Source organism: Colias croceus, chromosome 16, assembly GCF_905220415.1.
Source record: "Colias croceus chromosome 16, ilColCroc2.1".
Taxonomy (NCBI): Eukaryota; Metazoa; Arthropoda; class Insecta; order Lepidoptera; family Pieridae; genus Colias; species Colias croceus.
The window spans coordinates 1,149,786-1,177,630 of record NC_059552.1 but is presented as its reverse complement, the minus strand read 5'-3'; the positions used below and the strand labels follow the sequence as shown (position 1 = coordinate 1,177,630).

The 27,845-nt window shown below is 36.3% G+C and overlaps 1 protein-coding gene across 1 annotated transcript; it reads left to right on the top strand.

Annotated features, from left to right (window-relative positions):
• Window positions 1–227: 227 nt before the first annotated feature.
• On the top strand, window positions 228–27,764 carry LOC123698403 (Bloom syndrome protein homolog). Its single transcript, XM_045645011.1, has 21 exons — window positions 228–411; window positions 489–562; window positions 659–699; window positions 1,141–1,269; window positions 1,819–2,067; window positions 2,366–3,506; window positions 3,577–3,732; window positions 3,813–3,925; window positions 4,173–4,351; window positions 4,959–5,124; window positions 9,189–9,313; window positions 10,231–10,390; window positions 11,504–11,696; window positions 12,025–12,221; window positions 20,689–20,840; window positions 21,628–21,762; window positions 23,977–24,138; window positions 25,024–25,214; window positions 25,946–26,114; window positions 27,056–27,156; window positions 27,430–27,764. Exons 1-21 carry the CDS (start codon window positions 320–322, stop codon window positions 27,531–27,533), a joined length of 4,029 nt encoding a protein of 1,342 aa, XP_045500967.1. The 5' UTR covers window positions 228–319; the 3' UTR covers window positions 27,534–27,764.
• The last annotated feature ends 81 nt before the right edge of the window (window positions 27,765–27,845 follow it).

Sequence of the window (27,845 nt, the reverse complement as noted above, 5' to 3'; positions counted from 1 at the left end):
TACTTTTAATATTTTGATTTTTATTCTATAGTATCAAGATCGCTTGCGTCGCAGTATCAGTGTTGCTATATGAGCGACGGTGGCGCCCTAATTTTTTTTATCTCTTTTGTGTCGCACTGTATGTCATATAGGGAATATTTATATTCTGTGACTGTCATTGTCATAATACCATCTGTTCAATCACGAAAAAAAAAATACATAGGTACCCTTTGAACACCCTTTGAAGATTGAAATTTGAAATTTGAATTCATGTTTGGTTTTGATTTGTCTTACAAACAATAGAATTATATATTAAGTTAATGAAGAACAATTAGCCTAAATGGCATCCAAAAAGCCTATATCTGGAAATAAACAGAATTCAATTTTTAATTACATTAAGAAAAATGATGGTAATTCAAAAGATGAAACAAAGTGGGTACTATACTGTTTTATTACTATTTATATTCAAATATAAAATATTAAGCAATATTATTTATGAATTATTTCAGCAAAAGCAAAGATCAAAGTACAGAAAAGAAGTCAAAATTTGTGTGGAAATCGAGATCTTCATCCACAAATAATTGTGAGTTACTTTTGTTTATTACTATTTACTGCAAAACTCAAACTAAATAATTATTTTTAATTTATAACATAATTAAAATATTATTTTTGTTTTCAGTCACTCCACCGTTCAAGAATACCATAGAAGATAATATTAAGGTTAACTATTTTCACAAGATAAAAAGTGCTTTATGCCTTAAAAGTGTTCTATTATAAATAAGTATAATTATTAAACATATCATCATCATCAGCCTATATACATTCCCACTGCTGGGACTCCTATAAGGCCTGTGTAGCCTGGGGACCATAATCCACCATGCTGGCCAAGTGAGGGTTCGCGGATGACACTTGTCATCGAACTTTTAATTCTTCGACATGTCGGTTTCCTCACGATGTTTTCCTTCACCGTTCAAGCAGTGGGGATGTTACAACATGCGCATATTAATTTAAAAATCAATTATTACCTGCGCACTCGCCTGGTCTCGAAGCCGGGACTTATTGATTTTAAGTTAGAGATCTCACCACTGCACTAATAATTAAAAATAATATATACATTCTTAACTTAATTATACTTATAATTTTAAATTTTATTGATTGCAGTCTGTAAATAGAGATAAACAAGCAAAATCTGAATATAATTCTTCAGTGCCAAATTGTTCTTTGAATAATATAAAAACAAATTTCAATGTTGACAATCAAAGTGGGGATATGTTTGACGCCATGGATGTGGTTAGTAATCTTTTCGTAATAAATAAAATTATTAAAAAAAATTGATATGTATATGAGGAGTTTTGAAGCTACAAATCACTACATAGTATAAAACAAAGTCGCTTTTTCTGTCTCTATGTCCCTTTGTATGCTTAAATCTTTAAAACTACGCAACGGATTTTGATGCGGTTTTTTTAATAGATAGAGTGATTCAAGAGGAAGGAAGTATATAATTTATCAGGTTTTAGACAAAGCGGGCAAAGCCGCGGGCGGTGAACTAGTAAGCCATAAAATTGTAAATCATAGATTATAATCTACCTTTGGATTGTAATCTGTTGATTGATAATATGTAATATATTTTTTGACAATATTATGCTGTATAGTAATATAAAGACCCAAAAAGCAAAACTCTTAAGTACTCCTTATAATGTAAATTAACTGCAAGTTAATTTATGTTGATGTCGTCCAAGATGTGTCTCGGCCACCTGCGACGATGAGTGGGATTAGATTCCTCAGTTCTAGAATGTAATAATTGCTTTTTATAGGACAATAATAAGATCTTCTTTTTAGGATGATTTCCCAAGTGCTTTTAAAGAAGACAATAAATCTGCAGAATTAAGTAAATCAATTAGGATAAGTGCTACACCATCTCCAGAAAAAATAGAAAAACCAGTAAAAGTTAAAGAGAAAACATTGAAAACTCCAAAAAAATTAAGTCCCAAGAAAGACAAAGACCCTTTAAAGAATATAAAATTAGATAGTTCTTTAACAGAATTCTTATCAGAAATAGCACAGCATCCAGCATTAAAAAAGGAAAAGGTAAGTAAACATCCATTGAATATCATACATTTGAATAGAAAAAAAATCGATCTTGGGGCGAGAACCCGCATCTTATCGCCATTCTGGGGCGACGCCTGACCAACTCGGTCACCTTTGAACCGAATCCCGCCCTGTGATCAGTTTTTTTTCTATTGTTTATAAACTTATTATACATTTATTTGCTTTTCAGATAGTTGTATCTGACTATATTTATTTACATATCAAAAACAAAAAAAAATCAAAATAAGCTTAAATGAAGCTGCCTATTAAATTAAATACATTATTTTTTCTTTTAAAGCAGAAAAAACTTCTCTCACATGATGATATAGATAAATGTAAAACAATGTACATAAAAATATTAGAAAAAATCAGTGATGCATTTAATAGAATACCAAACTGCATCAAAGAGAAGTTCCCAGGCTATGACAGTAAAACCTATGCAAAGATGAATTACCTGAAAACAAAATTAAAATCAGTTATACAACGGAAACCTAATGATACATTGCAATCATCTTCAGAGACATTAAATACCAGCTGTGAAGCAAATGGTAGGGAGAGCCCATCCATAATAGGAAATGATGACAAAGATCTTGATGATTTTATTTTTCAAATAAGTGCTAAAATAGCTAAAATAGAAAACGAAAGTGTTAATGTCCTTGAAACCTCAACACCAGAAATGAACAATTTCAATAAAAACCAGCCTACAAAAACAATATATTCAGATCTTATGGCAAAGAAATCTTTATCCTTTGATGCTTTTTCACCTTGCAATGATTCCGCTCAAAGCATTAATTCTAGCGTTAACTCTGTCGATAATTTAAACACGCCAGATAATCAAAATAAAACGAAAGGCAAATTTGTTTTTAAAAGGCCGTCAGCGGCTGCAGATAATTCAAGTAAAAATACACCAGACAAAGATGTGCCTTCTAGTACTTTCGAAAGACTTAAACTTGCGTCAGAGAAGTTATTGCCATTTAAACCGGAAGAAGCGCCTAAATGTTCTCCTATAGCAAATAGTTCTGTAGCATTTCAGCCACCACAATTGAGCAAGAGTGCCTTGATGAATTACGCTAAGCCATGTACTGTAGTTTCGCCTATTGTTAAAGACAGTCCAAATGATACTGAGTATGACGAAACAGATGATTATGAGGTGCCATTAGATATAGATGAGGTGACAGATATAATGCCGGAAGATTCTAGAACAAGTGTAATAAATATTAGTGATTCATTGCCAAGTTCTAGCAATGTAGGAACAGTTGATGATGATAGTTGGCCGGAATATAGGCCAGAAGACTTTGAAGATATCATGGAAGTCCCTAAGGATGCAAATGACGCAACGAAGGAAGAAATTAATTTAATGGACGAGACACTAGCTGATGTACCGAAGTATGAAGGAATGGGTGATTTTCAGGCTGGTACACAGAACGATGGCATAACTGGTATAATAATAAAACGAAATTAATTAATTTCTTATAATTCTTGTGGGAAATACATGATTTTTACTTTCAGGTGAATTTGATGGTTTAAATTATCCACATTCGGATCTAATGATGGAAATGTTCAAAGAGAAGTTTGGATTGAAATCTTTTCGTCCAAACCAATTGCAAGTTATCAATGCGACTTTATTAGGTCATGATTGTTTTGTGCTTATGCCTACTGGAGGAGGTAAGTTAGATCACTCATAAAAAGTTATAAAATATAGATTTTCATGAAAATTTGTGTTAATCATATTTTTTGTTTCATAGGCAAATCATTGTGTTATCAATTACCTGCAATTTTGACCCCTGGTGTGACAATAGTTATTTCTCCATTGAAGTCACTAATTCTCGATCAAGTGAACAAATTATTGTCATTAGATGTAAGTAAACTTCTATAGTTGAATTTATTTTTAAGGACAACACTATTTCAGATAACTGTATTTAAATCTGTAATGTTGTATTATTTGAAAAAGTATATGATATTAAAGATACAACAACATCAAACGACAACTACGAAACTAATACGTCATTACTGTGAAATATGTATTTTCAAAAACTATTCCTTGCTCTGAAACTTATTCAAATATGAAACTTCTTGTCATAAAATAAGTACTAATTTATCTTCAGATCCCAGCAGCCCATTTATCAGGGGACATATCATTGGCAGATGTAGAGGATATATACCACAAGCTATCTATGAGAGAGCCTCCTATCAAGCTCTTGTATGTAACTCCAGAAAAGGTCAGCAGCTCACCAAAGTTCCAAAGCATGCTGGACATGCTTTATTCGAGAGGAAAGATCGCTAGGTGAGACGATTTTATACAATTATGTATAAAAATCAAAGATATTTTTAACAGAGATGTCAATTTACAGGTAGACACTGTTAATAAGCGTATATAGTAAGTCACTGAATTAGTAGGTATCGTGATTTTATTTATACTATCACTACAAAGTATAAAACAAAGTTGCTTTATTTGTCCCTATGTCCCTTTGTATGCTTAAATCTATAAAACTACGCAACGGATTTTGATGCGGTCTTTTTAAATAGATAGAGTGATTCAAGAGGAAGGTATATAATTTATTAGGTTTTAGACAAAGCGGGGAAGCCGCGGGCGGTAAGCTAGTTGTGTATAAAAATCATAGATATTTTTAACAGAGATGTCAATTTACATGTGGACATTGTAGATAGTAAAAGCTGAGGAATTAGTATTGTGCTATTTGATTATTTTTTGGCCGATAGTTCAGGCGTCGCCCCGGTAAGGTGAAACACGCGGGTTAGAATCTTGCTTTCTTTTTATATTCTTACAAAAATTCACGCTTTTTCTTGTTATGTGTTCTTAAAAATTGAAAAAATTATGTGTCCAATTATATTACTCCTGAGCTATGATTACCAAAGAAGTTGTCATCTTTAAGGTTCGTAATAGACGAGGCCCATTGCGTATCACAGTGGGGCCATGACTTCCGACCAGATTACAAGAGGCTGTTCATCTTACGGGAACGATTCCCGCAGACCGGGGTCATGGCGCTCACTGCTACGGCCACACCGAGGGTCAGGATGGACATTTTGCATCAGCTCAAGGTATATAAAATTAGTGTTTAGAAAATGAATATGCCTAAGTTGCGAAAGGAAAAACTCTTTTCCTGGAAAGGAAATATTTTCCGGGAAAGGAAAAGAGCTTCTTTTTTAATTATATTAGTATCATATTTTGAACGTTTGCGTGTAACGTTTGTGTGAAAGGAGAATGCCCATTTTTGGTACTGGTTTTTCTCATGCATCAAGACAACAATACTATTAAAAAAATCTCTTCAATTTAGAGGCCTTCTTACCATCGGAAAATATATTTTGAACAGGGAATGTTTTGTAAAATCTAATAAGACATGTAATTGTTTAGATCCGTTATGTCTGTTTAGTGTCCATTACCGTTTACTTTTTGGTACAGGTTTTTCTCATGCATCAAGATAAAAATATCTACTATTAAAAAAAATCTCGGCAATTTAGAGGCCTTCTTACTATCGGAAAATATATTTTGATCAGGGAATGTTTTGTAAAGTCTAATAAGACATGTAATTGTTTAGATCCGTTGCCATAGATTTAGTATCCATTACCGGTTACCACGGTAACCAAGCGGTAACTATTATGACATTTATTATGGTAAATAGCTAAATGTATTAATATCGATTATTGTTTTCATTGAATTACAAAAAAATCAATTAACATAAAATCACTCTGTAAGGTATTGTTTATACACTGTAGGTTGTTTTAACATATATAGTGAAGTAAAATAATATAAATATATATAAAAAATATTATTATGACATAGCTTGGTAGGTAACCAGTTATTTCTTATTTGTTTCTTTCTTCGAATATGTAGTGAAAAAATGATTCAAACAACAACAACAATATGTAAACCGAATAAAAACTCTATTGGCATTTTTTAAATATAATATATTTAGGTTTTCTTGAAATCCGTCCCGAAAGATTTCTGGTGCCTACCTACACTAGCCGATGAACAGATAGACTTTGTCTGAAAGCATAAGCTCTACGTATAGATTAAATATGTTAAACGAAAAATAACCTTCAGACGATAAAATACTACCTAAATCACACATAAACCTAACTAAATCGGGTTTATTTAAGTTTTGAGGTTAATTCACATTTTTCTCAATATCTTGAAAACCCCTGTTTTTATCACAAAAAAATCAATTGGTAAAAATCTTTTGAATATCGAAGAACCCTCCAAAACCACTCTGGCATTGATGCAACACTATACTGTGGTCCATACTTTCATGGGCATTCTCCTTTCTTTGGTTTTGGATCGTTATTTTAAATAGCGTTAAAACTTAATGTCTTTGGTTTGATTGTTTTTAAAATTATTGTGCAATGCGAATCAGAGGTAAAATGAACTCAAAAATATTCATAAAGTAAAAGACACATCATCATCATCATCAGCCCATGTTTGTCCACTGCTGGACATAGGCCTCAGTCATGGTATTGAGCCCAAGTAAAAAACACATGAAGTAATAATTATTTTATTTCTGTTCTAGCATGGACCCAATAAATATCTAGAGGACTTATCATAGCCATAGTAAACAGCGTAATTCGTTTCTCAGTTCCCAATTTAGTCGATAGATGTCACTCGCAGTATCATTTGGCATTTTTTTATAATTGAATGGTTCTTGTCTCAACTAGATGTCGCTTCTAAAAAAAATCAATGTGCCAAATAGTATCTTATGGTATCTTGACGTAAAATATAATACGCAAAAAACGTAAACTATAACGTAAAATATAAAACGTAAAATATTATAAAGGCAAGAGGCGGCTCGTGACAAAATTGTACGGGTGTTCAATTATTGAACTAAAACAAAGAAAATACAGTAGCGTAGTAAATTTATAACAAAAAAAATGAGCACCACATTATAAATGTCTATATAAACACTAAAATTATAAAGTACAGGCTATTTCAAAACGAATTCAATGATTATCAATTAATAATTAGAAAATCCCCGAATTTGCTTTCGCGAGCGTATTTTTATTGTTTGTTTATAATATAGGAGTGGCAACTGGCAACGTCGCGCGCTTGTCGCGCGCAATTGCTGCTGTCATGCGATGCGGCAACATCGCGGTTTCGCGCAGGACCTCCGCAGGACTGTCGCAAAATTTCTCTTTCACTCTTATTGGATTCCGTATTTAGGCATTTGATATTCGTATTGGAGTTTAGGTATACGATAAATTTAATTTTAAATTAAAGATATATTAATTGTTAAATGAATGAGCACAACTTTATTATAATAATTATTATTTATGAGAGTTCACTGCCCCAGCGCTCCTTAGGATGAACCGCCTATTTTTTCACGGACCACGCTGCTATGAACTGTTTATAACTAAGAATTACTCGAACAATTAGAGCATAAATTTCAATGTAAGACGTAAAAGTGTCTGTAGCTGTATTGACTCAGTCTCGTACTTATAAACTGATGGACGCTGGTTCAAATCATCGCCGTACATCTAGATTTTTTTTTCTTTTCCCGTATTTTTTGCTCATATAAATATGTAATACTGTTTACAAGGGAATAATTAAGAAGAAAAAAGATATAGACATTTTTTTTTAACAGAAAATAAAGAATATATATACACTACTCTGATCACTATGTCGAATGTTTGTAGTGGGTGTCGAAACCTTATTAAAGGTACTCACTTCCTTAGATGCTCCCTATGTTCTTTAGCGTATGACTTGCAGTGCGCTGGAACCAACAATAAGAGATTTTATGCCATGTTACCTGAAAAGAAGTCTTCTTGGAAATGTCCAGCATGTCTTAGCCAGCGACCCAAACTTGATAACACCAACACAGTCAGTCGCTTACGTCCACAGAGTACTTTTTTATATATGAGAAACTTACGTCAGTGTGAAGCGTACGTGTTTGATCAAGCGGGTTACAAATTAAATTCAAATCTAATTGAAATAGTATATCTTGTTGGAAGTTTTTATTAGTGGTGCTTAAGTTATCAAAAACAATCTGATTTGTGGACGAATACGCGTTATACATCACGATTTATTATTAAAATTAACATTGGAAACTTTTTGCGTAAAAGTGATAAAAGTGGTTGACGGTATATTAAAAACAAAAGTTACAAATTAACATTGTCATCTATCGTGACGATTTACCAGATACAATAAGAAACATAATTTCGTTGAAAATTACAAGACACTCGTAGCTCTGTACAAAGTGAACTGGACTTAGAACAGTTAGTAGGAAGATCGATCCTGACAGGGGTCATATTATCAGAAATATATTACTATATTTTTTTTTCTTAATTACTTAAATTTTCCAATCATTATGAAGTTTGCCTGTTGCAAAGCTACAACAGAAGGCAGCGCTGGGATTTTATCTTGCCCTCATTGTAAACGAAATTATCATATTGCATGTTTGTTCCCAACTGACAAAAAGAAACAATTGACAAGCGAATTAAAAAAAAATGGTTTTGCCCTGAATGTTCCACTCATCAGTCAAGATCTCTGAATACTGAAAATACCCCAGTACGCTCAGGCGCTCAATTGTTACAACGAAGTCCTGATAACATTACAACACGTAGAGGTGGCACATCTTTTAAATCCCCTATCGCTGTGAATAATAATGCATTATCAGCTGACTCTATTCGAGAGATTATATCCGAATAGATGGAAAAGCTGCGGCGCTCACTGGAATCATCAATTATGAATAGGATTTCGTAAGATTTAAATTGTATAAAGCAAGAAATTATTAGTTTAAAAGACAGTATCACATTTATAAAAAGCAGATATGATGATTTCAGCAAAACTATTTCAACGCTTGAAAAAATTAATAATTCTAATTCGTAATTCTGCACTAAGCCCTGTGAGGAGCATGAACGCTCTTAACTAAAAACTAAAATAATTCAAAAACACCGGAGTTTTTAAAACAACGCCCTCTAGATGTAATAATTGAAAATCGATAGTTTGCTGTTTCCATAGTTCTAAAATTGGTCACTAGTGGTGCTTTTAAAGCTGCAAATTAAATAATAAGCTCAAATCAGAGCGCCATCTAGTAATAGTCTGAAATTACGGGGTACGATCTCTAGTATGACCATTATCAGTCCTTTTAGATTATATTCGTCCATGGTTCTAGGTAACAAATTGTAAATGGTTCCTGAGCAGTTTCAACCGTCCCAACCTTGCCTACAGGATATTGGAGAAGAAGCCTAAAAGTATAAACCAGGAAATTGCTAAAATAATCAGAGAGAAGTTTTTCAGGTTAGTAAGAGAATTGTGTAAAGCAAAAGTATTTTAGTTTACCTGTCAAAACTAATACAACTTTAATGTTACATTTAGTTGTGCTCTCTTTATGTGTTTAGAATATTAACTATCTGGTTACGGTCAAATTTTCACATGACATTCATATATTTTTCCATCTTCTATTTCACTTATATCAAACATCTACTTTCCGCAAGGTCTAGTCTATCTCTACCTTTAATCAAAATTGTGTCTTATTTATATCAGACAGACGGACATATTTTCGCATTTATAACATTAGCGGTCAATTCCATCAACTACCTAAATCCCTTAGAGCTAGCGCGCATGAGCAACTTTTGTCTCCGCAACTATTTTGTCTCTCCCATCAATTCTATGGGGAGTTGCGTCGCTACGTGCGCGCTCTTTCTTACTAGCCCATAGAGTTGATCATCATCATCAGCCCATATACGTTCCCACTGCTAGGACACGGGCCTCCTATGAGGGTACAGGCCATAATCCACCGCGCTGGCCAAGTGCGTGTTGGCGGATGACACATGTCGTCGAACTTTTTAATTCTTCGACATGTCGGTTTCCTCACGATGTTTTCCTTCACCGTTCGAGCAGTGGTGATGTTACAACATGCGCAGATAAATTGAAAAATCAATTTAATTCCTGCGCGCTCGCCTGGTCTCGAACCCCGGACTTATCGATTCGAAGTCCGAGGTCTCACCACTGAGCCACCACTGCTTTACAATCACCTCCACCTTTACAACACCTCGCTCTCTGGCAAGTCAACTATAGAGTTGATGGGAGAGACTAATTAATAGTTGCGGAGACAAAAGTTGCTCTTGCGCGCTAGCTCTTACATCACTAAATTTGGTATTTTGAATGGGAATCTATTATCCAACGTCAAAAAATTTCAATGTCAAAATTTCTAGAGACTCTGGCATAGTGTACTGCCTATCTCGCAAAGAGTGCGAAAGTCTAACCGTGGACCTGCGCAAAGTGGGCATACAAGCGGCCGCCTACCACGCGGGGCTCGCTGATAAGAAGCGGGAGACCGTACAGGCGGGGTGGGTCGCTGATAAATTTAAAGTGGTATGTTGAATTTATATGGTTTTTCCAGAAAAAAAAATTAGAAGTTATTGCAATTTCTGTTAATGATTTCTTTATTTAAATTTCTTTCTTTCTTTCAAAAAATTATTTCTTTCATTTAAATTGTAATTAAATGGACTGGCTCACAAGACGTCACAACTGCACAGCAGTTAGAACACTCTCAAACAACTTTTTTTGATGGTGAGCCAGCAACCTGTTTGCTCTATTACTCTACTCTTTGCTGTATACTCTATTTCTACATTTATCTCTATCTCTACATCCTTTTCTACATTTAACTCTACCAAGTGGCACAATATTCCTATCTCTAGACCCGTCTTTACTTTAAACTTTACCAAGCGGATCTGCGCCACATATATCTATCTCTACATTAAACTCTACCACGCAGATCTGCGCTACCATAGCGTTCGGTATGGGCGTGGACAAGGCAGATGTGCGCTACGTGATCCACCACAGCATGCCCAAGTCGGTAGAGGGGTACTACCCGCTCTACTACTCTATTTATCTCTACATTAAACTCTACCACACAGATCTGCGCTACAATAGCGTTCGGTATGGGCGTGGATAAGGCAGATGTGCGCTACGTGATCCACCACAGCATGCCCAAGTCGGTAGAGGGGTACTACCCGCTCTACTACTCTATTTATCTCTACATTAAACTCTGCCACACAGATCTGCGCTACAATAGCGTTCGGTATGGGCGTGGACAAGGCAGATGTGCGCTATGTGATCCACCACAGCATGCCCAAGTCGGTAGAGGGGTACTACCCGCTCTACTACTCTATTTATCTCTACATTAAACTCTACCGCACAGATCTGCGCTACAATAGCGTTCGGTATGGGCGTGGACAAGGCAGATGTGCGCTACGTGATCCACCACAGCATGCCCAAGTCGGTAGAGGGGTACTACCCGCTCTACTACTCTATTTATCTCTACATTAAACTCTACCGCACAGATCTGTGCTACCATAGCGTTCGGTATGGGCGTGGACAAGGCAGATGTGCGCTACGTGATCCACCACAGCATGCCCAAGTCGGTAGAGGGGTACTACCCGCTCTACTACTCTATTTATCTCTACATTAAACTCTACCGCACAGATCTGTGCTACCATAGCGTTCGGTATGGGCGTGGACAAGGCAGATGTGCGCTACGTGATCCACCACAGCATGCCCAAGTCCGTAGAGGGGTACTACCAGGAGGCGGGGAGGGCGGGCAGGGACGGGGAGCCGGCCACGTGTCTGCTGTATTACTGCTATGGGGATGTCGTGCGGTATAGGCGGTTGCTGGAATGTGAGTTTTTTGCACTTTTAGCTCATCTTTTATGTTAAAAAATGTTCATTTTAGGCATATTTTTTTTTAACAAAATGTTTTTTTCAAAGAATAATCAGATAAACTCTAAAATATATGTCTACAAAGAAACATAAGTAAAAAAAGAGCCTGTGTGACGAGCACACATGTCAGAAGTGAAATTAGTTTTGCAAGATTCAAAGATACAGCAGTGGTCTAGTTATTAGTTAACCGTCTGACTTTGGACGACAAAATAATTGAATTACTATTTTACTTGCATATAATTTGCCTCTTCATTCATTACCAAGTTTTACCACCCTCCTTCCCACAGTGGAAAGGAACACCACCCCAGAAGCACGTCGCGTTCACGTCGAGAACCTTCTCCGTATGGTGGAGGTCTGCGAAAGTGTATCAGAGTGTCGCCGGGCGCAAGTGTTAGCTTACCTTGGGGAACGGTACTCAAGGGAAAAGTGCCGAGCGGCTGCAGCCACCGCATGCGATAACTGCCTTAATGACAACCAGTATAAGGTCTGTATTCGCTTGGCACACGCACACATACACACACGCAAACAGACACGTAGATATAAGTAGTAGCTTATCTTGGGGAACGGTACTAGTGGTAAAAGTGCCGGGCGGCTGCAGCCACTGCATGCGATAACTGCCTTAATGACAACCAGTATAAGGTCTGTATTCGCTTGGCTCACAGAAACACATAATATATACACACACAAACAGACACGTATGTACAAGTAGTAGCTTATCTTGGGGAGCGGTACTCGAGAGAAAAGTGCCGGGCGGGTGCAGCCACTGCATACGATAACTGCCTTAATGATAACCAGTATAAGGTCTGTATTCGCTTTACACATATTTTAACACACACAGTTTGCACATTCGAGTAATTCGTACAGATATCAAAAAACTTTAAACTGATACACGTACACAGAGGGTGTCAGTAGCAATGGAAGACGGTAGTAATAAGATGTCAGAGCGTAAACCTGTTACACAAGGAGTTCCTCAAGGCTCTATTTTAGGGCCTCTTTTATTTATATTATATACTGCTGATATTGTAAAAGAAATAAAATCGTGCCGATATCATATATATGCTGACGATGTTCAGTTATTTATATCATTTCACCCGAATGAAGCACATTCTGCGATAAATAAGTTAAACTCAGATTTAGCTTCCATACTCGAATGGTCAAACCGTAACTCACTAGTTCTTAATCCAACTAAGTCCAAGTATATGGTTCTAGGCACACCGAAAGTAGTAAACTCAATTCAATGTCATCTTATTCCAGTTTGTATAGGTAGTAAAGTTCTGGACCGTGTTAGTGAAGCTCGAAATTTGGGAATAATCTTTGATGAACACCTCAGATTTGAAAAATATATCGGTGTTACTGCAGCTAACTGCTTCTATCGCATTAAAATCCTGTATCCGTATTAGAAAGTACCTAAATCCGGAACTACGTGTTAGGCTGTGCGACAGTCTCGTATTATCAAAATTTAACTACATGGACGTGGTATACGGGAGGCGGATACTTGCTCGTACGAAGCAGCTAATACAACGGGTACAAAATGCATGTGCCCGTTTATGTTGGAACATTCCTCCACGGGAGCATATAACACCATTTATCAATAAAGCTTGTTGTTTGAATATGGAGAACCGTAGACGGCTCCACTTTGCCTCGTTCCTTTTTCAAATTATTAAGTCCGAAACTCCTCAGTACCTCTTTGAAAAGCTTGTCTGGATGGGTGACCAAAATCCAGTATATAAAACTAGACAAGCTGCAACTAAACTCACTATTCCCAAGCACCACTCTGCTAGTTTTCGAGGAAGTTTCAAATACAGTGCCACTAAGTGTTGGAACAACTTACCACCACCACTTTCCAGCCTTAGAACAGTTGAGAATTTTAAGAAAAAATACAAAATTGTATTACTAATGCAACAAATCCAACCTTAGTGGCAATATGTACACTTAAATATAGTATGTATGTAAATATATCTAATATTTTTATTTATTATTATTTATTTATTATTAATATGTTTCTCATCTCCATAATACTCGGGTACCACCAGAAGGACGGTACCCGGTCTTTTGGAAGGCTTACGTGGGGACACGGATCCAACACGCAGAGGCCCTTTTGAGAGTTTTAATGTGTTATGGGACACCAGCCGCAGCCTGCCAATGACTGCACTATATAGAGATACAGCCCTGGGCAGTCCGCGGCCGATGTAGGACTATTACAGAAAATGGAAATAAATGACTGGACTATGGAAGGGGTGCTATGTGGACAGGTTACTGGATCTATAGGAACTATGGCGTCTGCCTTTCTACAACAAAGTTTGTAAAAATATATTGGCAGACGGTGACTCGCCCTCTCACAGATGGGCCCTCTAAAAAGTCGCTGTAACTTAGCAACAAGAGGGCAACATGTAGTGAGCAGCTAAGGGTGGAGAGGCGTCCCTGGACTTTAAACGACGATCACGCGCTCCCTGAGGGTCCAGCATCACGTGCCCACTCGCCACTTACGCTTCGCATCCACCCTTCGAGCTAAAAGCTCTCGCGACTCCACTCTGGCCGGCCGGTTAAGGCAAGCCAGAGGTGGGGGTCCTGTCCTCGTCAGGCTTCACTCCGACCGGCCGGTGAAGGCAAGCCGGAGATGAAGACAGGGGCCTCCCCCGGGAGCACTCGGTTCCCGCGGGGTCGCTACTCCCCGACACCCCGCCACAAGGCGTCCTGCGGGTTGACTGACTGCACGGGTGGAATATCTATTGTCACATAGACAATAGATATTCCAACCGTGGGCGATGGGGTCGTCACATCCCTACGCCCTTTATTAATATTATTATTATTTTTTTTTTTTTTTTAATATAACTACCATCTCTTCTATATATGTATCGTGATTATATTTTGTAATTATTCTATTTTTATTTCGTATTTTAATATTACTCACATATTGTTTCTCTAATCGTAACAATGTCTAGGGGCCACTGAAAACCAGCTCTGTGTGTGCATAATGTTGCAGCATAGATTATGCTGAGTTGGCTTCCCTTTTTCAAGGACACTGTTTTACAAACTTTTCTTTTTTTTTCATTTATATTTTAAATTTTTTCTCATGTTCTTTTTTACTTTTTCTCGTGTGTAAATTTTATGTAACTTTATTTTTTTTTTTTGTTTAGTTTAGTTATGTTTATTTTTTTTTGTATTTATTTATTTAATTAAGGTCAGCCAACAGTTGTTTACATCAACACATACATACAGAAACAATAACACAAAATAACTTATATAAATGCAACAGCTACTTAAAGGCTAACACCACATGCAAGATAATAAAAACAAAACGGTTATGAAAACAAACAAGGCAGTTACTTAGTACTTACAATACAGTTAGTTTACATCTTAAGTTTAAACAAAAAAAAAAAAAAAGATTTCAAAAATAATTTTCTTAATAATCTAAATTGGATTAACATTATGACATTATGAATGAAATTATATTATAAGCTCAATGATTTTAAATTAAATTAATAAAGTGTTCATAGATTTTATTCAGGAACAATCTATGGCTATCAAAATTAATATCTGTTACATCACTACACTCATTCAAAATTTTAAACATTCTTAGAAGTGGCGAATTAGTACCAAGAACAGTTCTTCGTAATGGAGGGTAAAAAGGTGTAATACAGCTACGGGGATACCTATATGGCACGCGAAATCTAATTTGACTCAACAAACCGGGACAGTCAATTTTATTTCTTACAAGTTTGAATAAGAAAGATGCATCAATAATGTTGTATCTAACATGCAAAGCACGCATTTTAAAATAGTTAAGACGCGACTTATATGAAGGTAGTTGTCTAAGCTTCCCAACAGAAAATGCTAAGTGCCATAGAAATCTTTTTTGTACTCTTTCTAGTCTTAGCATGTGAGTAGAATAGTGGGGTCTCCATACGGAACTACAATATTCCAGGCTGCTTCGTACCAAGCAGTTGTATAAAATAATTTTTGTTCGGCCCATACTAAAATTTTTCGTATTACGTAATACGAACCCAAGCATTTGGGACGCTTTTTTCGTTACGTTCTCAATATGTGGTACAAAAGTTACTGATTTATCAAACAGGACACCGAGGTCCTTGATTGTGTCTACTTCCTGCACTACATGGCTTCCAATATAATATTTTGACTGCACTACAGAGTTCTTTCTAGAAAATTTTAGATGGTAACATTTTTTTGGGTTCAACTGCATATTATTGAGTGCACACCATTGAATAAGCCGATTTAGATCTTCCTGTAGGAGACCGGTATCACTTGGTTTATCGATTTTTATGGCAAATTTAAGATCATCTGCATACAGAAAAGCCTCTGAGAAAGAAAAACAGCATGGCAAATCATTAACATAAATGTTGAAAAGGATTGGCGCTAAATGGGATCCTTGCGGAGCACCAGACGTAACATGATGGACATCGGATGCAAAGCCATTTACGACAACGACAAATTCTCGGTTTGTTAAGTACGATTGTAGCCAATGTAAAAACGAGCCAGTAACTCCATAAGCCGAAAGTTTCTGTAATAGTATGGAATGGGAAATTTTGTCAAAAGCTTTACTAAAATCTGTGTAGATCACATCGAACTGCTTATTCTCATCAACACATTGCACTAGCGATTCAGTAAAGGACAATAAATTTGTTGTTGTAGATCTTGAACGAATAAAGCCATGTTGTTGATCACTCAGATATTGCCTGAAGTGTCGTTGAATAAAAGGACAGATTAAAGATTCTAAAACCTTGGCAAATGTAGAGAGGATCGAAATCGGTCTATAATTTGAGATAAAAATTTTTTTATCAGATTTGTGAACAGGCACAACATTGGCTTTTTTCCATTCCTGTGGAAAGGAACCTGAAATTAGAGATTTGTTATAAATCATTACTAATGGAGCAGCCAAAGCCGAAGCAGTAGAAGAAATAAATAGAGGAGGGATACCATCAGGACCCGCTCCCTTATTAACGTTCAAAGATTTTAAAGTTTTCAAAACACAATCCTTATCCAATGTTGGACCTGTAAGACACTGACCACCTACATTGATAAAGCTGAGAGAGGACAAATCATTGCTCGAGGAATCCTCGCCTTTGGGTGTGTATACAGAAGAAAAATAAGACGCAAACAGGTTACATATAGTTGAACCATCGGATGAGGTAGTATCTCCGTCAGTCATAGTTATGGGATATGCGCTAGATCCACCACGCTTGGCCTTGATGTGTGTCCAAAATATTTTTGGATTTTTGGTTATTTCCGCTTCAATATTTTTCATATAACTATTGCATAGATCCTTTGCCAGGTTTTGACATCTTTTAGATATCAAATTCAATTCGATTTTATCCATAGGATTTTTATAAGATTTATATCGTAGTCTTAATTTGTTTTTTTCTTTTAATAATCGTATTAGTGCTTTATTAAACCAAGGTGGATACTGGCTGGCTAATGATTTACGGTACGGTACAAATTGATTTATTAAACTGTGTAAAATTTCATAAAAAATCTGAAGCATACTATCTACATCACGTTCCTCAAAGAGACTAGCCCAGTCTATATCATATAATCTCTCTACGATTTTGTCATAATCGGCTTTATGATAGTTTCTTCTTTTGGCCAGATTATTGTAAGGAAGCTTAATTTCTTTAGTCAGTGACATATTTATAATGAGAGGAGGGTGCAATGGATCTACTGTTGTTAAGAAATAATCGGATTCAGCAACTGATAAGGTGCGTAGCGACGATAAAACAAGGTCTAATATACGATCGGAAATGTTTTTGATGTTATTATATTGATTTAATATATTGACATTCAGAAAGTCCAAGAAGGTTTGATAAATTTTAGGAATAGAATCGCTTGCACAATCAGAAGTCCAGTTAATTTTTCCTAAATTAAAGTCACCTATTATACACAAGGGGATATCAGTTGATTCTATAACTTTATTGCAATTATCAATGAAATGCTCTATAAGAGATAAACAAACAGGGGGAGGGAGATAAACTGCACAGAAAATTAGTTTGTTCATCGTGTAGGTTGGCAAATCTATAGTTATCCATAGATCTTCACATTTACTTTGCCATATTTCAACACGATTGGAGTTGAATTTTCTTAATACAGCGATTAATACCCCACCACCATCTTTAGTGTGGTGAAAGCCAGAAGAATCCCTATCTCGGCGATAGACCACATACCGATCATCAAAAAGCTCACTGCTAAGAACTCCACTATTAAGCCAGGTTTCAGTTAGTATAATTATGTCATAATTTATGCAGCATAGATTGCAGTAAAAAGAATTTGTTTTAGTTCTGAGACCTCTACAATTTTGATAATAAATACTTAAACTATTGAATGTTAATGAAACAAGAGTGTCTAACGCATGCTAAAGAGATAACGTTTTAATATTTTTAATCTATTTTAATTTACTTAGACTGTTCTTGTTCTTAATTACCACATATTCAGTGCCTTCGCTTTTCCTAACAAAAATTTTACCGTTTCTTATCCAGACAAACTTATAGCCTATTTCCTTGGCCTTGATTCTTGTAGCTGCATGCAAAACCTTGTTTGCTGGGGATAGATGTTCCACAACGTAGACTGGCGATTTCTTCGCGGAGTATCCCAGATGAGCAGAATTAAGTTTCTCTTGGGGGTTGTTTTGGTTAAATTTAATTACTGCAGCAAGAATTTGATCACGGAGCCTGGTTGAAGCAAGTTGCACCACTACAGAACGCGGACGAGTACTGGATGTATTGATTTTGGCCACACGTGAGCAATGAAATATATCCTTCTCTTGAATTGGACAATTTATTATTTGACCCAGCTGATTGATTGTATTGATAAGGTTCTCATTTTTGTTTTCAGGAAGGCATTGTATCTCTAAGTTGTTCGAGCGCGACTGTTGTTCTATGTTATTAATACGTATAGAGAGGTTCTCGATTGAAGATTTTAGCTCACTATTTTCTGTTTCCAATCTCTTTATTAATTCAGTAGAAGACTTTTGCATCCTTTCGATTTCTTCAAATTTTGCATTCATAAATTGCATTGATTGTATGATTTCTTTCATTTCGTCTCTGACTGGTATAAGTTCTTTTTGAATTGTGGAGGTAATGGTGCTATTTAGTTGCGCTTGAATCTCGCTGAATTCCAATCTGATTATATTTTGGATAGTAGAGTGTAATTCTTCATAATGTGGTGACGGAGGTGACGGAGACCCAGTAGCTTGTCTTTTATTTCCTCTAATCATGTTAATGTTACGTGAAATAGGCGTTGAGTCATTCTTAAAAATTTTTGGTGTTTTATTTAAGCAACAAGGGCATTTCCATATTTTTTTAGTATTCGATTTATTTGGAGATTCTTTTAAGGATAAACATGCATAATGATAATATTTTCCACAGGACGTACATTTTATATGTTTCTGGTTTGCATCTGTATCACTTTCATTAGTACAACATCCCCACACTTCAGAACTCCCCGACATACTACTTAGTTTTATTTAATGTCCAATGAAATAATAAGTAAGTACAGGAAACAACAAAAATTGCACCAAGAACCTCTGAGAGGTTGAATCAGTTAGGCATAAAACAATCTTCGTACTCGCCTATTAATCTTTGAAACTCATTAGCAGCGTGAGTCATACGGTGTGGACGCATGCGAATCTATTCCTTACGCACTATAATAATTAACCGTGCGACTTGCGAGAGCTGCGTGCCACTACGCTTAAAAATGACAAGTCATGTACGTACCGGTGAATAGCTGCGAGTTATAACTTAATTATTTGTAGTCTGCTTACATTTATAAGAACAATAGTTTTCATGTACTATTCTTATAATTCACTTCACTACTATATGCTTAACACTTTGTATTAGTTTTTATTTGCTTACTAGCGTTGAAATAATTATAAATTCGAAATAATCACGGAGCAAAATCAAACGTATCTTAACCGTTAGAGCGTACGGGGGGGTACATTACATTGATGTTCTTTATTGATGTCCTTGAAATAAATGTTTTTTCTTTCTTTCTTTGATATTTAGGGCGGCCGTACACGGACCGCTCGAGCAGTTAACGGCTGAGCGACATACACGGACGGCTCGAGCGGTCAGCTTCAACTGCTCGAGCCGTCGGTTGTTGACCGCTCGAGCCGTCGCTACCAACCGCTCGAGCGGTTGATTTTTTTGACTAGTCAAGTCATTGATTTTCAGGGGGGAAGGGAGCCGTCGACGGCTCTAGCGCAGTCAACGGCTCGAGCAGTCAGTGTATGCCTCACGACCGCTCGCGAGCCGTCAACGGCACGGTGGAATTTCGTCATGCTGTTGACGGCTTGAAGCGGTCGCGACGGCTCGAGCCGTCACGTGTACGGCGGTGAATGAATGCCTATAGTTCACCGCGCGGTCGCGGCTTCAAGCGGTCGGTCTCAACTGCTTGAAGCGGTCCGTGTACGGCCGCCCTTAATGACAATAATAACTTAAAAATAAAACGAGAAAAATTCATATATTTTACATTAAACACATGTATGCAAATCCACACATGCATGCAAGTATGTAATCACATGCACAGTTAATTAGTTACACACATGCATACACGCGTTTTGTTTTCACACGCACCATTCTTTACACATTATATTACACAGTTTTAAAATATTGACAATTTTTTGAAGTGCAATAAAAATATTATTAAACCACACCTTTTTTTTAATAATATAAATAACTAGCTTTCCGCCCGCGGTTTCAAAGAAAAACTCGCATAGTTCCCGTTCCCGTGGAATTTCCGGGATAAAACCTATTCTATATTACTCGTGGATAATGTAGCTTTCGAATGGTGAAAGAATTTTTAAAATCGGTCCAGTAGTTTATGAGCCTATTCATTACAATCAAACAAACAACAACAAAGTTTTCCTCTTTATGATATTAGTGTAGATGAAAAATAAATTTATCTTTACTTACCTGCCCAATTATTTTTACTTTATCCCATAGCCTGTGGACGTAACAGAAGAGTGCAAATCGATAGCCCGCGCTGTTCGCTCAGCCGGTAGAAGCAGTTTCACCTTACTGCACGTGGCTGATGCGTTACGCGGTTCTACACAACAGCGGTTGGCGGCTTTGAGGGACTCGCCGATACATGCCAAGTGAGTGCCGGCATTTATTTTTGTTCCTTTATGTGTCCTTAGGTATTTTATCATTTGATCCTTTATCTATACTTATATTATAAAACTAAAGAGTTGGTTTGTTTGTTTAATTGCACTAATTTCAGGAGGTACTAGTCCGATTTAAAAATTATTTCGGTGTTAGATAGCCCATTTATCGCTAAGAGGGTGATCATGATCAGCTTTATGTATGGTTTGAGGTGGGGTAATGTTATGAGTTATGTTTGATTGTTCGATGAGTTTGTTGGCAGAGGCACATGTGTCGCCTTTCAAGGTAGTTAGTTTTTTTTCGGTCTGATGGGTAGAAATAGCCTCACGTTACTTACAGCCCGTGGTTGTTGCGCAGCAGTAGCTCTTCCTGTTGTGTTAGTGATGTCACATGTGGTGGGAGTAGTTTAATCATTGCCCCGGATTGGCGTGAAAGGATGCGGGCTCGAGTCCCGCGTCGTGATCAAATTTTTTCTATTCTTTATCTTAATATATATAAATCTCGTGTCACAATGTTTGTCCTCAATGGACTCCTAAACCACTCAACCGATTATAATAAAATTCGCACACCATGTGCAGTTCGATCCAACTTGAGAGATAGGATAGTTTAAACATGTAGGTACCACGGGCGAAGCCGGGGCGGACCACTAGTAAATTTATAGTTTAATCATTATTTTTACACACAAGATGTTTAAATTAACAGATTCTACATTTTCTACAACATAATTTACTTCAAAAAGTTACAATTTTAATAAAATTTGCCTTTAATTTAATTTCCCAGATGTAAAAGCTGGCCCCGTGGCGACCCCCAGCGCTTACTTCGCCAGTTAGTCGTGCGCGGGCTGCTCAGCGAGCGGCTCGTCGTGCACAACGACATCGCTAGTGCGTATGTGGCGCTCGGACCTAATGTTGACAAGTGAGTGATAAGTTGGACTTAAGGGGAGGCTCACTAAATTTTATGTGAATTTGCATTAATATTCTGAAACGGTCACAAATACAATCAAAATGGAACTTTAGGCATATGATTTATTGGGTCTTTTTCTCTCCATGTACAAGATAGTTACGTAATTGTAACATTTTCGCTCGATTCATTTTTTATTCAAAAATTATGCCTTTTTTAAGGATTATTACATTTTTTTTAAGATTTACTTGGACTTATGTTTAACATAAATGTTAACAGTAAGAAAATATAGTTTACAATCCAATCAGTGGCGGTACGTTCATACAAGCCGAAAAGCCCGGCTTGCCTAAGGAATTCGCTACGAGACAGGAAAATACCCAAATTCACTTTTGAATATTCGCGCGCAACGAGCAATTCAAAATTTGCTCCGAAATTCAATGAAAACTCACCAACAAACAATGTCGAATTCGAGTCAAACTTTTTAATTTCATCCTTCTTGCTATCTAAATAAAGTCGTACTTTGTATAAACAGTGCGGTGTCCTTCTTGAGTGACATATAGTTCTCTCGCTTGCACTCGTGGGCTTTTACCGGGCTTTGCGCTTATCTCTTCTAACGTATGAAATTTCGTTGAAGTAGCTACATACCTATCTATAGAATTCTATAGCAATTTGTATGGCCAACAAAGCCAGGCTTTAACAGTGTGAAGATAGTTACGATTGCGCGTCGCGCGAACGAACGTCGTGAATATTATTGTTAGTACGGTTTAGCGCGTGATTATACCGGTGTAATTAAGGTTAAGTTTTTCGAATTTTGTGATAAAATAAGTGTCGCGACACAGATTGTATTGTAAATCGTGATGGTTTGCTTTGTGCTCAGCGGGGAAAGGTAAAATCATTAAACTTTACTGTAAAACAATGATTAATTTCTTCATCAAAACCAACTCCCGATTTGTGCAGTAAGTAACATAAACCAAATTTTAATTGTAATGTTTACGAATTTATCGATTTCATGAATGAGAATTGGTTAGAAGAAGCCTTCTGATGAAACTTGCACATATTTTGGTATTTACGATTCTTGCTAGTTGTTCTTCCACGGAGCGTGCTTTCTCAGCGTTAAATCGAATTCATAGGTAGGTAGGTACGTATTTAAGAAATACACAAGGCCAAGAACGCATTTCTGAATTAACAATGACTGTCATTGAGAAAGAGCTGTTAATTGAATTAAAACAATCACCTAAGTAGGTACCTACCTACTTCTATTCTGATGTTATAAAATATTTCCTTCAGAAAGATCGGCGTTTTGAATTAGAATATAAATGATCTGTACAATTTTATAATAGGTATAATGTCATACAGTTTTATATAATTTATAGATATAGATTTTAATATGATTGCAATGGTAAACGTTTGACTCAACTGTTTGCGGGCGCGCGTGAAGATTTAGAAGATTTGATTCGGTATGTTCACATTTTTTATAAGTTTTATAACGAACATAGGTACCTACTTAGTAACACAGTGTATACCTAATTCAAGAAAAGGGTACCCAGCAAACACTTCGAAAAATTTGGGCTTGCCCAGTCCTTACACCCTAGGCACGCCACTGAATCCAATCCCAAGATATTTTTTCTCTAGATCAATTATTACTTTAGTTATAAACGAAATAAGAATTGAGACTTACGAGATTTAGTTTCGAGCTCGAACGCGATCAAAGAGCGCACGCGATATTCAACTTTATCTGTGTTAGCGTCTAGCACCGTAGCGGACTAACCGGTCTCTCAGTGCCAGAAATTATGTTAGGGAGCCTCTTCTTAAACCTAAATAATATCCCCAAATATATATTATTTTGAATTACCTACAAAAAAAAAATACGGTTTTAAATTATATTTTTGTGGCTCTCTCGAACACTATATTGTGAACTCTGATACGCTCCCTAAACTTAATATAGATCTGTGCGGATCGGTCCGCGTGACACTAAAACCAACCTAAAGTCTGAAGTCTTGAAGCCTGCTTCAATTTCTATTATTTATTAAAAAAAAATAACACTTTTTTTTTCTTGTGTTGACTTCATTATTAGATTATAGAGTTAATTTTGTTAGGATTCCGCCGTTTTCAGTTATTTCGATAGACCGATTACTTCTTCAAATTGAAATAAAAATTACAGTTTTTACTGCAGAGTTATTATTTTTCTTTGCTTTAATTTCTTAATTTTAAACCTTTCTCTATTACCAGGCTAATGTCTGGCAACATTCGCGTGGTGTTCCCCATGAAGGTGGAAAAGAAGACGAGTCTGGTAACAACTGCGCCTGCGCACAGCAACACCGATACTACTGTCACTGCGCTTATCAAGAGGATCGAGGAACGATGTTACGCTGATTTGGTGGAAGCTTGCAGGTATACCTTTCGAACTCAAATATTCTTACTCTAATACTTTAGTTTATAAATGCGAATGTGTGTTTGTTTGTTTGTCTTTCATGCACGCCGCAACGCAGTGATTTTATAATTTGATTTTTGCGGTAGGCGAATGGAGAAGGCGAAGGCGAGGCGTTTGAATCTTTAAAAACTAGAATTAAATTATCATCACTCAAAATTTATCACTGGGTCTAGAAGTCGACATTTATGATTTCAGTGATTATATTTATAAATCCCACATTGTAATTTCCAGCTCTCTACATAAAAATTACGACTATTTGTTAAATAAATAAAAACAAATAAAAATTACGACTCTCAAAACGATATCTATCTTCTATCTCTCTATTTTCTATTTCAATTTGGCTACAGTTATACGCCACAATGGGGAATATTCATGTTTTTCTTTTTTGTCTTAAATTAATAGTTTACTATTTTATAACGTAGAAAAAAATATTAATGGGCTTCAAAATACTCTAGATATTTAAAAAAATGAAATTTAAAACTTTAAAAAAAATTTAAGCAGTTCAAACGCCGCCATTTTGCGCGCCTTGCGTGACGTCACATGACACGTCCAGTGGGTGTTTACCTTAGTGTTTACTGTGGAGTGATGAATACAATGTCGTGTCAGATGAATGAATGGTGGCGCGTTTTGGAAGTATGAATTTCGATCCCTTATTTTGCACTTTTTGAATATTATTTTAGGGGTTTAAATAATAAGTTAATAAAAAAAATCCTTTTCATTATAATATTACGATAATAAGTATTCGAGAAAAAAAATGCATTTTTTTCTCGAATACTTATTATCGTAATATTGTCAAATATAATATTGACAAAATTGCATTGCCTATTACATATAACTTTCTACAGAGAAATGGCGGCAGCCCGTGGGGCCTCTCTAACAGCAATTCTCCCCCAAGCAGCGCTCAAAGCGATGTCGGTCCGTTTGCCGGAAACGTGCGCGGACATGTTAACGTTACCGCACATAACTAGAGCCAATTACGATAAATATGGCGAAGGGTTGCTGAAGATCACGTCCTCGTATGCTGTGGAGAAGATGGGTGAGATTTTTGTGTTATAGTATTTTTTCCAAGTGCACAATGTGTTCTTATACAGTTTGGTATCTGGATGGTTGGCGCTCCACCACTGTCCGCTTCACCCGCAACTTCCTTCCGCGTACGGTGAAACTGTGGAAAGATTTACCACCAGCGGTGTTCCCAAACAACTACGACATTGGGGCTTTCAAGAAAAGAGCTTATTTGTCCACAAAAGGCCGGCAAAGCACCTGCAACACTTCCAGTGTTGCAAGTATTTATGGGCGGTGGTGACCACTTACCATCAGGTGGCCCACCTGCCCCTTTGCTTGCTCTGACATTTAAAAAAAAAGGTTATGACGTAATTAATGGATAACCTGGCAACTGGAGATAGCGGACGGTGTGGTGATTCTTTATCTTGTGTTCAGAAAAAGTCCCTCGATTTTTTATTTATTCCACATTGTGGAAAAATTAAAAAAAAAATACACTACTTGCCACTCCTTTTGGTGTATATGTATATGAAGGATTTTTTTCAATCTAACTTTCCAATATTAATGCCTTTAATTACTACATACTACGTTCTTTGTCTCACTGTGTGGTTTTTTATTTATTTTAACATGTTCCATTCACCAAACACAAAAATATCCACGTACGTTTTATTTGTAAGATTAGCTAATTCAAGCAAACGATAAAATAACTTTCACCTAAATTAAAATTATAGTTTAATTCTCCTAAAATTTCTAACCAATTATTCCTAGGTCTACTAATGCAGTACCAAGATGAGTTAGAAGAAGAGAAGAAAGCAGAAGACCAGGACTTCCAGGGCTCAGAGTCGGATACGGACTGGAGCGGGCTTGCAAGGAGTGCGGAAACCAGCACTTCCTCCCAGAGGGGGAGGAAGACTTATAGGGGAGGGGTGAGGAAGAGGTAAACAACAGAATAATCATATAATGGGCCTCAATAAAAACTAAATTTCCTTCAAATTGTCTGAAATAGGATAAATTTACATACGACCACATGATAGGCACCAGCTTTCAAATCAATTATTATTATATACTGACGTTGAATTTGATATTTTTGGTTTTACGGCATTCAAATGCTTTATAAATATAAATTTATAAAGAATAGGCGCGAAAGGATGCGGGTTCGTGTACCGCCTCGTGATCAACAAATTTTTTCTATTCTTTATAAATTTATACAGGGTGTCCCACTATTGGTATACTAAGCGCAAAGGAACTTGTAGTTTTGCATACACTGATCACGTAAAAAAAACAACAATATTACGCCAAAATTTTTTTGCTAAATTTTTCCTTAAAATTCATGTTTTCTTCTCTGGCTTCTCGCAGCCGGCATATAACGCTTCGCTAATGTGAGCATTTTGTCTATGAAAACAATCTTAAACGATAGCTCACGTGCGAGCGGCAAAGTTGGGCGGGTTGCTTGTTATGGGTGTTCACATAGAGTTTTTAGAATTCATATATTTGAAAAAAAATGCGTCTGGAATTTTATAAGTATTTTTTATGTACTCGGCGTATGCAAAACTATAACCTCCTTTGAGCTTAGTATACCAACAGTGGGACACCCTGTATATACTGACGTAATAAAATAAAAACTGTTTCTCGCTATGTCGTTAATTAGAGAAGTCTGCCTTATATTCGTGCAAGCATAGTTTTGTGTCCGACAATTTATGGCAAATTGAGAGTCTAATTGTACGTTAATGTGTTGCAAGTTTAAAAAAACAATCTTAATCATAGTATAGTATAGGATCTTCTCCAATTTTATCTTGAATAGAAAGAGAAAAAGATAACATTACCCTTCCAATCCCCATTCTTACATATATGAAGAGTTTTTTCTTTTATATTTCCCAGATACAAACGCAAAAAGACACCATCGTCAGCTAAGAAGAAGGCATATAGAGGAGCATTCACAGCGAGAGGCAGGTCTGCTGCCAGGGGTGCGGCTAAAAGTGGTGACATTCTATACATTTTTAGAGTTCCGTACATAAGGGGTAAAAATGGGACCCCATTACAGAGACTTGACTGTCTGTCTGTCCTTATGTATCATGTTATAACAACAAAACCAGAAACAATATTTCCTCTTTGTATCATATTTCAATCAATTGTGTCAAATCAATGTACTAAAAGAGATTTTATCCTTAAATTTATGCGGGTGAAAGTGCGGGGCACAGCTAGTTTTTAATAAAATATTACATGTTATTTTAAAGAAATATTGTTTCCTATAGGTACTTCGGGAGGCTCAAAGCTGGGCACTATGCCTATACCGAAAACCAACACGGCTTCGAACCCGAGACCCGGCGTTTTCAATCCATCCAAATTTAAACTATAACCTTTGCACAATTGTTGTTTTTACGATCTTTTCTTTTAACAGAAGAACAAGGACTTTTTAATTATTTTGATAAAGTTTATTCAAAATGGTCAAACTGTTTTTGATTGATTTTTTTTTATCAATTACTTGAAAGCTGTGATTATTTAATTATAATTTTTTTATCTTACGTATTCGTCAATGTCATTTTGTTGTACATATTATGATAATGCTCAGTGTTAATTAATAATAAAATATGATAAATAATAATTATTGTTAATAAATAAAGTGTTCAAAATAAACTTAATATTTTTGTAAAGCTGTTGTTTGATTCTT

What these genes read in the sequence shown, in the direction of transcription:
- LOC123698403 (XM_045645011.1), top strand. Translation starts at nt 320, where the DNA reads ATGGCATCCAAAAAGCCTATATCTGGAAATAAACAGAATTCAATTTTT. An exon ending in AATTCAAAAGATGAAACAAA is followed by an intron (nt 412 to 488) that starts GTGGGTACTATA and finishes GAATTATTTCAG; the next exon opens with CAAAAGCAAAGATCAAAGTA. An exon ending in TCGCTGATAAATTTAAAGTG is followed by an intron (nt 10,391 to 11,503) that starts GTATGTTGAATT and finishes TCTACCGCACAG; the next exon opens with ATCTGTGCTACCATAGCGTT.